General features: G+C 26.1%; 2 protein-coding genes across 2 annotated transcripts; one reads left to right on the forward strand and one right to left on the reverse strand.

Annotated features, from left to right (window-relative positions):
* The first annotated feature begins 1,674 nt into the window (after positions 1–1,674).
* On the forward strand, positions 1,675–3,679 carry LOC128951898 (protein Lilipod-like). Its single transcript, XM_054297196.1, has 2 exons — positions 1,675–2,056; positions 2,119–3,679. The coding sequence occupies exons 1-2, from the start codon at positions 1,895–1,897 to the stop codon at positions 3,640–3,642; spliced, it is 1,686 nt and encodes a 561-aa protein (XP_054153171.1). The 5' UTR covers positions 1,675–1,894; the 3' UTR covers positions 3,643–3,679.
* Positions 3,680–4,045: 366 nt separating this feature from the next.
* On the reverse strand, positions 4,046–6,045 carry LOC128951986 (rac GTPase-activating protein 1-like). Its single transcript, XM_054297304.1, has 4 exons — positions 5,729–6,045; positions 4,662–5,675; positions 4,274–4,573; positions 4,046–4,204 (listed from the first exon to the last, which is right to left on the reverse strand). Exons 1-4 carry the CDS (start codon positions 5,838–5,840, stop codon positions 4,080–4,082), a joined length of 1,551 nt encoding a protein of 516 aa, XP_054153279.1. The 5' UTR covers positions 5,841–6,045; the 3' UTR covers positions 4,046–4,079.
* Between the last annotated feature and the right edge of the window lie 3,917 nt (positions 6,046–9,962).

Genomic DNA, 9,962 nt, shown 5'->3' on the forward strand with positions numbered 1-9,962 from the left:
GCGATGAGTGAGAAAATAATTTTTACTGTAAAAAGCAATTCAATTATTTGGACAGTAATTCTCAACTAGTGATACACAAACTGATAAATTCCTGGAAACATAAGGCAATTGAGGACTACAGGCGCTCTCAACACAACTGATTTATATCAGGTCCGACCATATAATGTATCTTATATTGCACTGCAATTTAAGAGTATTCAATAGATTGTCAACAATTTATACAACAGTCAACTATAAAAAATACTGAATAAATATCAAATAGTAAATACATTTTAAATTTGCGATAAAAGTTCTACACTTCAAGTAAATTAAGTAATACTATATAATTATAACCTATCAATATATGGCAACAAAAACAACTTAATTTAACTCTTAAATATTTATACTATTAGATAAAATTATAAATCTAAGTAATCATCTATTTTATGGACAAATTATATATACATTTTAAAAATTAACAAAAATATACTTTATATAATTTATTGACTGATAGAAAATTCATATATATATACAGTATATMGGTAATTATAATTTATAAAACATTTAATATACAAATCAAAATGTGTATATTATATTTATACTGTTTATATAAAACTAAAGTGTGTACCCATTTAAAAGCTTAAAATCAATTAACACMACATCAGTAGTTAATAAACTATTCAAAGATCGTTACATATATTAAAAAATAATAATATCACTAATCATATCACTTAAAAACCTTTATTAACAAAAGCAATGAATTGTAAAAAAAACATTTTTGAAACCTAAAAACCTTTTGATAATAAAATTTATTAATTTTTACCACAAATATACTGAATTGATAATTATAAATCTAACTGAAGATCATTAAAGTTAATAGTATTATCATWAAATAAAATAAAATTTTGTCAATTAAGTGATTATAATAAAAATAGATAAACATTTGAAATGTGTTATCACATGTTAATTGTCTTTATTATGAAACCAAATATTTAAACCAAATATAATATCATTAAATGAAATAAATACTATTTTTTAAAAACTAAACAATGTCTGCAATTTTGATGACAATCTTTGGCGACAGTAGTGGTGGTAAATGTCGTCATTTGTCTGTTTTTTTGGTCATCATTTGCCACTATTAACAGACACGTAGTGATAGAGAACCACCAGAAGGAAGAGTGCGACGCCTAACACATTGGCAAAGATGGCTAATTGGATGTCACTTATCATTGTCTTAAGGATTAAGTGTTTAACTGCTATCAGGTTTCTGTTTTTGTTTGTYATGGTAGACATCGAGTTCCGAGTGGTAAAGACACACAAATTAAGACAAAGATCAAAGGTATTAGTGATATACAGACATTCATAACACAAATAGTATGTTTTGGCCACCGATTATCACATGAGATCAGTTGATCCGTCAGATAATTGGCAGCAATTGATAGTTAATTTATGTGACATTACATCCAAGTAATGGATAACTTACCGCAATTGGTGACAGTATTGTTGTTGTTGTGATCAACTGATCCAATGTTTGTCCAACAAATCAAGTGATGATATCATCGATTCATTCAAAAAGCCAACACATTGTCGACCATATCATTGGTTTTGTACATAAATTACGTGACATTTGTGTTGACAGCTGTACTGTAAATGTGTGTACAATACGTGTCATACAGTGATTGACTGTTTATTGACTCGAATTCAGTGTTTTTGTTATGTTTTTATTGAACGTAAACAACAATATTATAAACAATACATCCATTTGTTTATATGTTGTGGTGATTGACCACCAAATGATACCATCGATTGATAACAACAATTGAATTGAATTGAATCCAAATTCAATTGTCACTCAATTTAGTGACACATGTTTTGATGTAATGACTATAAGTGTGTTGTGATAATCACTGGCGACATGTATATCGTCAAAGAGGACGAAGAGGTGTTTGAAGTGGATCCGAGGGAACAGGCCTTTCATAATGTAATCCGAGAGCACCTCATAGTCTTCATACTCTTCCTTATACTCTATACTTCTTCATACGCTATCATTGCAAAGTATCGACGACGTCGTGAAGAGGTTAGTCAACTTTGATCTCATTTTGTTTCTTATTTTTTTATAACTTATTATTTATATAAAAGCTATTTATTGACGAAGAGGATGGACTGGTATATCGTATATCCCTCTGGATGTGCACCATCTCTATGGCCGTCTCTATCGGAACAGCACTTCTGTTGCCATTCTCTATAGTGACCAATGAAGTGATAATTCTTTATCCGGACAGCTATTACATTCAATGGCTCAACGACTCGTTGATCCACAGTCTCTGGTCTTATGTCTTCGTGTTTTCAAACATATCACTCTTCATTCTGTTGCCATTTGCCTATTTCTTCACTGAAAGTGAAGGCTTTAGTGGTTCGCGAAAGGGAATTATGGCCAGAGTTTATGAAACATTTATACTGTTAGTGCTGTTATCAGTGCTTGTGTTGGGAATGACTTATTTGATGTGCGCTCTCATGGGTTATGAAGACATGGGTATCAGTCAATTGTTTACTTTATGGCATTACTTGCCATTTCTGTACTCATGTATCTCATTCTTCGGTGTCGTATTGCTATTGGTTTGCACACCTTTGGGAATCGTTAACCTATTTACTGTGTTAGGAGAAGTCATAACTAAACCACATGTTTTGCGAAATACTCAAGAAGAATATGAAGAAACAAAACTTGAAGAATTGTGTTTAAGACGCAAAATTGAAAGTCACAAATCATCAGAACTGAAACCCAAATCACCCTCAAAATCAAAGTCAATGCCATCGTTGACTGTATTTAACAATACAAACGGAGAATATTATCCCAACGGAGTTAGCTATAGAAACAATGCTTATGATCACAATAATGGTAATCAAATAAATCAATTGAAGACATTGAACGATATGCAACTGAATTTATCACAATTGGAATCATTTCGTAAAGAATTAGAGAAGAAGTTGAGAGTCGGTTGGTTGCGAAGAAATTTAGGCTATCCTTTAGCAATGTTGGCACTCATGTGTCTGACAGCAGTGGCCGCACTAAATGTCGTTCAAAATACTCTTGAATTGTTGGTCGGCATAAAAACATTACCGCTCTCAACAACACAACACCCATTTGTTTTAGGCATAGCCTCTCTTTCCAAAATAGGTGCCATTGGTGCAGGTGTTGAGATTGTTCTTATATTATATTTATGGTGTGCATCGGTAGTCGGTTTATACCGCATACCAGTTATTGGCGGATTGAGACCCAAACTAAATGACACACTATTTACGCAAGTGATTGGCAACTGTGCCGTAGTGTTAGTGTTAAGCTCAGCCTTACCATTGTTAGCCCGAAGTGTCGGTATAACTAATTTTGATTTATTGGGTAACTTTGGACGCGTTGAATGGTTGGGCAACTTTTATATCGTACTCTTTCAGAACTGTGTATTCGCCACAACAGCAGCTCTTTGTTTGACTACCAAAATAGTGACTGCCGTTAGCCGTGAACTTCTCAAGCGTTTCAAAGAATTTTCCGCTTATATGAGGGAACAGTTCAATACATTGTCCGGAAAGACATCTATCAGCACATCATTGATAGTGAACAGTATGTCTTCATCTAATATGCGTAACATTTATCACAACAAAACTGAATAATCATTTATTATTTAATTTAATTATCAAAATATATTTTTATTTGTAATATATTTGCATATTTTAGTTTTTTAGGTTTTAATAAATAAAATAAATATATTTATATATACCTGTGATAATTATATTAACTATAAAAAGATTGATATTAATATATTAATATCCATAAATATTTTAAAGTTATTTAAGTTATTAAATCATTTATTTTATATTTGAATGCATACCTTAAATATTGGGTTTACTTTAATTTGAACAAAATAGTTAAACTATTTTTTTGTAATTGTTTTATTAAATTTTTCTTAAAGATTTATTATGTATTTAAAGATCATTGTGAAAACATTTTTTTCATTTACATAAAAGCATTATTAAAAATTAACTATAAAAGATATTATTAATTGCAAAAACATTGGCAAAAGATTAAAACAAATAAAAAATAAATAAAATTAAAACATTGGATATAATGAGTTGGCATTTTTAGGCAATGGACCGGTAGTTATACTTATATTTGTACGTCTTCGGCCTGTTTGACGTCGGATGCTGGTCGGTGACTCCATTTCCAATTTATAAGCTATACAATTGTTTAATAATATAATTAATTTATACTATTCAATACTATCAAAATTATTTAATACAATACATTTTTCAACTTCGATGAGGAACTGGTGGTAAATATAGTCATCAACATTAAGTAATGCCGTCATTATTCGTTTCTGACTCTCGAACTCCTCTCTAACATTTGGGTTATCCGATGAATATCCGACTATTGATGGACTAAACAATTTTATTATATCCTTTTCAGTCATATTATTTACATCCGAATGTTTTATTATTTTTTTCAAATGAATCATAAGAAAAGCAAGACTATCACAGTTAGAGACCGGCATTTCATCCATAATCGATATAATCAAATCACAAAATTCATTTGAATTGTCCGGATCTATTCAATTAACAAATAGATATAATTTACAATTAGATAATTACAAATCAATTTATTAGTTAATACTGAAAAAAAAGTTGAATCATACCACACACTCGTGAAAAATCTCTCCACAATACATGTGTTATCAATGGTTCAGACATTTCCATTAAAAATCTTTTCAATACATTAGTCAATACATGTATATTGTATTGATCTAATGAAACGGCTCCTTCTTTAGGTTTTACTAATCTTTTTTTCAATTCTAATACATTGTCTTCATTGGAAGCATTTCTTCGATAGATACCTTCGACAGTCAATCCGCGCTTCTCTACTTCTCTACAGATATGTACTATAATTGCCGGCACTCTGGGTCTAAATTGTGGACATTCTGGAGCAAAATCTTCAATCATAAGACCAAACCGATCTCCGACTGAATTTTTGTGTTTCTTGAATGGTATGCACGGCACCGGTAGTTTGTCTTTGCATTCTCCATGACATAAACCGAAACACATATCGCACGCATAACATTTGGATAACAGGTCTATCTTTTTATTACAAACACCACATTTCTTGTAAAATATTGCTGTTTTTGTTACAAACTTATGTTTGCGGTCTTCATAAACCTGTTGAAGCAAAACACCAATTCGTTGGTTTTGAGATATCGGTTCCGATAATAAATTGCCAGAAGAGCGCAGTTTTGGTGTCGACTGAATTATGTTAAATACTTTGACTTTTACTGATTTTAGTGACGCGAAAGTTGTCATTCGTTTTTGTTTATCTTTTTCTTCACTTTTGGTGTCATTATTCGGTTTCGGTGTCGGATCACTAAAACTACGATTTCGTTTGACTGGCGATGACTTGTTTGATGAAGAAGTCGATGTCGTTTCAGATGACATTTCAGATGTTTGACCTGATATTTCTTCAGTAATTGTGTCTAAAAGTTTAACATTTTTATTTTTTTCAGAATTATCTGCAATTATTTTGTTTGCTAACGATTTACGCAAAGAGTCTATCTTTGACTCCAAAGCCTTATTATTCTTCTGAAATTCAGACAATTTTTCTTTAAGCCGAAGATTTTCGAATTGACATGAATTCCACTTTTCGAGTAATTCTCGAATGACTAATAAAAAAAAAGATAATTTTAATGTAAATTTATGGTCTCTCAAGACATACCATTCTCTGTATCTTTTGTATCGATGACGGCATTTATGCCACGAATCAAGTCATCATAAGATGCCGTAACAGACATTGGATAACACATACCAGTCGACTCTTTGTTTGCCATTTCTTCAATTTAAGCAAATTATAATTTTTTATTACTATACAATTAAAAATAATATAATAAAAAGTATTATTAACAGTGAATACATGAGTAGATAATGTATGATAGCTTAAAAATTTTCAGTAAATTATATTAAAATTTAAAATGTTTAAAAACTGATAGAAATAAAGCTCTCATTAGAAAATAGTAAAGTAAAAATGTATCAAAGTTTAGAAAGATAATCAACAAATAGTTAATATTTTACTGAAACACTACGATAAAAACACTATTTAATCTATTGTTATGTATTAAACTTTAACTAAATTTATTCAAAAATATACTTAATAAGTTAATAAATAAGTTTACAGATACTTTAACATTATATAGTATTTTTAATAGTCGCCTTTCAATTATAACTTATAATTTATAAGTAGTATTGTAAATTACAATTTGTAATATTAAAATATCTGAATTATTCAAGTTAGCTATATTTTTGAATCAATTTAGTAAAAGTTTAATATATAGTTTATATAGCGTTTTCGTCGAAGTGAATATGTATTTATTATTTTATATACTTTTGAATCAATTTAATTAATAATATATTTTTAGTAAAGTAGATAAATTTTAATATGATTAGAAATGTGTTAATATTGAATTTATCAATTATTATATATTCATGCATTATAATGAATTCAATTTAAATTTAAATTTAGAAAAATTATTTGTTTAATATTAAATTCTGAATTTAAAATTAATTTTTTTTTAAGAATTTAACAATTAAATACAGTAGGTGTATATTATGTAATATTGACTACTATTTGTATACAAAATTTATCTATAATTATTTAATATTTTTATCTAATAATTTTATTTAATATTTTTATCTAATAATTTTAATTAATAATTTTAATTGTCAATTTAGAAAATCAATTATATAATTATAATATAGTTAAAATAGATAATAAAAGTTTATAAAAAATAATAATTTGATATCATACAAACATGTTTACAATAGGTATTGTGTGCTATAATAGTACAATATTTGATAAAATACATTAATTTGTAAAATATGTATAAAAGTAAACTATTGATCAATATTTAGTGTACAAAACTGTGGGAATGAATGGTAGGAATGTATGTTACCGTTAGGCGCATACACTTCACTTCACTTCACTTCTCTTAACAGTTTACCTTATATTTCAAAATAACATTATCTCTAAAATAAACGACTCGTGCTTTCAGAGCGAGAGTCAGAAACAGTGAGTTTATGAGAGTTTGGATATACTATATGTTTGAGTCATATCAAGTAAAACAGTGTTTTGCTCCGTAATATTGTTTAGTTTGTATCAAAAATCCAAATGTATTGTATAAATGTATAAAAACTGCACTTTTCTTGCAAACCATATCATCAATACTATGATTTCTATGAGAGTTTATATATAACAATGTATAACACATTGTTTCACTTGACTTAAATCATGCCTTAATTTTTCCAACAATTGCTGTGCATTTGAGGTGAAGTGTCTTTTAAAGTGATAGTTTTCAAAATAAAATGTTTATTATTATTATTATTATTATGTAAATGTGCAAACATTTATAAGGTGCATATAAAAGTTAAATGTATCTTAAAATATTATGTTATTTGTTATCAATAGTTTTATGCAAACTTTTTTTTAAAGTATTTTAAAACACAGTTACTTTTAAAAAATGTTAATTCAAAAAATTTATAATAACTTTCTTTATTATAAACTTAAATTTTATTGAGCCATTATTTTTACAATAATATTATTCTAATAATAATTGTTAAATTTACAATTTTAAAAATATATATTAACTTATCTTTAAATAATATAACATAATATTCATCTTTATAAAAATTTATTTTTGTTAAAAAAATATATTTTATATTTTTATGAAATGAATTTATTATTATCATTATATAATTTAATTATGCAATGTTTATAGTTATTATAATAAAAACAATTTGTGATATAATAATAAAAATATTTAATTTATACAAAATGAGTGCTATTTTGTTTGAAGTTTGTGTTGTGATGTTAATGATTGATCGGATATATACCGCACAAGTGTTAGTCAACAATATATGTAACGAGACATACCATGAAAGCGATATCGTTGTCAACTTTGTTACAAATAACAGTATATTTTGTAATTACAATATCATAGCTCCAGTGAATAATCGTATTTTAGTAACAATTGTCGATTTGATTATACCTCAAGAAAGTGATGATTATTTAGACCATTGCAACAACTATTTGTCATTCAGTCCTGTGTTGTCATCCAATGGCAGTCATATGTTGAAACTGTGTCCACAGTTAACAAGTGATGTCACTTTAATTGATTATCAAAAGCAAATATTTTCAATAAACAATTCATTAAATATTGAGTTTCTCATTGATAATCGTTTCAGGTATAGTTTTTTATTGCTATTATATTGTTAACAAACTAAATGTAAATATAATACTTACATAGTAACACAATTTACACATTACTAAATTAGCAAATAAAAAATTTCTATTCATGTATATTATGTGAACAAAAAAAACAGATTTTATTATCATAAGCTTAATTCAATGATTTATCTATTAAATTAATATTGAGTGTTTCTTTTTGTTTGTTTATGTTTAATACATCCAATACAAGAAAATAGAGGAAATAGAGGGACAGACAGATAGACAGACAAACTGAGAGATAGTTTGTAATCTGGGATTTATAACTTGAGTTTTCATTATTCATTTAACTCTGTTTGTTGTTATCTATAAACTCAATGATATATTGATTATTCATGTTTATAGTAATAAATATTTTTCATAGTGTTTTTGTTATACACATTATATTAAAAAGAAAAAAACTAAAAAATGCAGTAAATATATAGATAAAGAGATAATACATAGAAAAAAGGTATATAAAAATCTATTAGATTTCTTGTATTATTATTTATCTTTCTATCATTTATTATATTGTATTAAACAATCGTTTAGTTGTTTGTATAAATATATGTGTTTTTACTATTCATAACATAAGCATTTATTATAAACTAGTTATACAAAATTGTAAATATCTTTGACACATGTTTATTATTATACATAAAATTTTGTCATTAATTTTACGCAATTTTGTTCATAGAAATTGAAAAAATATATTAATTTTTACAATTATAATTTTTTATTTTAAACAGACCAAATAATATATTTTGTTAACAAATATTTTATATCTATAAAGCAATTTTATCAATATTTAATCTTTAATATAATTAAAGATATTTCCAAAATCAAATTCAGTCAATTGAGGCGCTTTGAAATCAATKTTTCATTTGTGTCTCAGATTATGTATTGTATAGTACTGTATATTTGAATAAAAAAATAAATCTTATATTTTTGAATATCTGTGAGTGACACTCGTGTTTGACTTTTTAACGGTATTTGCATTAATACATTCAATGATATTTCAATATTTTTGGTCAATTCGTTTAACGTTATATATTCACAATCATAATACTTTCAATATTTACGATACAACTATAGTTTATTATATATTTTTAATGTTATTTTATGATATACTATAATATTATAATTTTTAAAATATTAATTTTAAAAAATATTAACGATAATAAATTGAGTTGAAGATATTTTAAATAAAACATTCATATATACATAATGTGATAAATATACATATCTTAAAAATATTGTTTGTTTAAATATTACTACTGTATATTTGCTTATTAGTGCAATTCATATAAATATAATACATTAATTTTAATAGTAATTATTCTAACAATTAGACCAATAAATGTCATTGATTTAAATAATGAAAATATTTAATAGTTTTTACATTATAACTTTTATATTTATTTTTCACATTTAATAGTAAAATATAATAAATAACACATTAATATTAATGTAATAATTATTTTTCATGAGAATCAAACAGAATTTTTACTATATTGACATTTTTTATATTATAATATTTTTTATTATCTATATTATAACAATAATATATCTGTATTTAGCATTATTATTATTTTTTATTATTACTATCGTTTTTATTGACTGACATAAAATGATGTGTCACTATATTTCAACTCTAATTTAATATATAATTTATCAAATTATTGATTTCGGAAAA

Source organism: Oppia nitens, unplaced genomic scaffold (assembly GCF_028296485.1).
Source record: "Oppia nitens isolate AA-2021 unplaced genomic scaffold, nextdenovo-longstitch-racon4-pilon3 scaffold1_pilon_pilon_pilon, whole genome shotgun sequence".
In the NCBI taxonomy this organism is placed as follows: Eukaryota; Metazoa; Arthropoda; class Arachnida; order Sarcoptiformes; family Oppiidae; genus Oppia; species Oppia nitens.

What these genes read in the sequence shown, in the direction of transcription:
- LOC128951986 (XM_054297304.1), bottom strand. Translation starts at nt 5,840, where the DNA reads ATGGCAAACAAAGAGTCGACTGGTATGTGTTATCCAATGTCTGTTACG. An exon ending in AGATTTTTCACGAGTGTGTG is followed by an intron (nt 4,574 to 4,661) that starts GTATGATTCAAC and finishes TTAATTGAATAG; the next exon opens with ATCCGGACAATTCAAATGAA. An exon ending in CCTCATCGAAGTTGAAAAAT is followed by an intron (nt 4,205 to 4,273) that starts GTATTGTATTAA and finishes ACAATTGTATAG; the next exon opens with CTTATAAATTGGAAATGGAG.
- LOC128951898 (XM_054297196.1), top strand. Translation starts at nt 1,895, where the DNA reads ATGTATATCGTCAAAGAGGACGAAGAGGTGTTTGAAGTGGATCCGAGG. An exon ending in ATCGACGACGTCGTGAAGAG is followed by an intron (nt 2,057 to 2,118) that starts GTTAGTCAACTT and finishes TTTATATAAAAG; the next exon opens with CTATTTATTGACGAAGAGGA.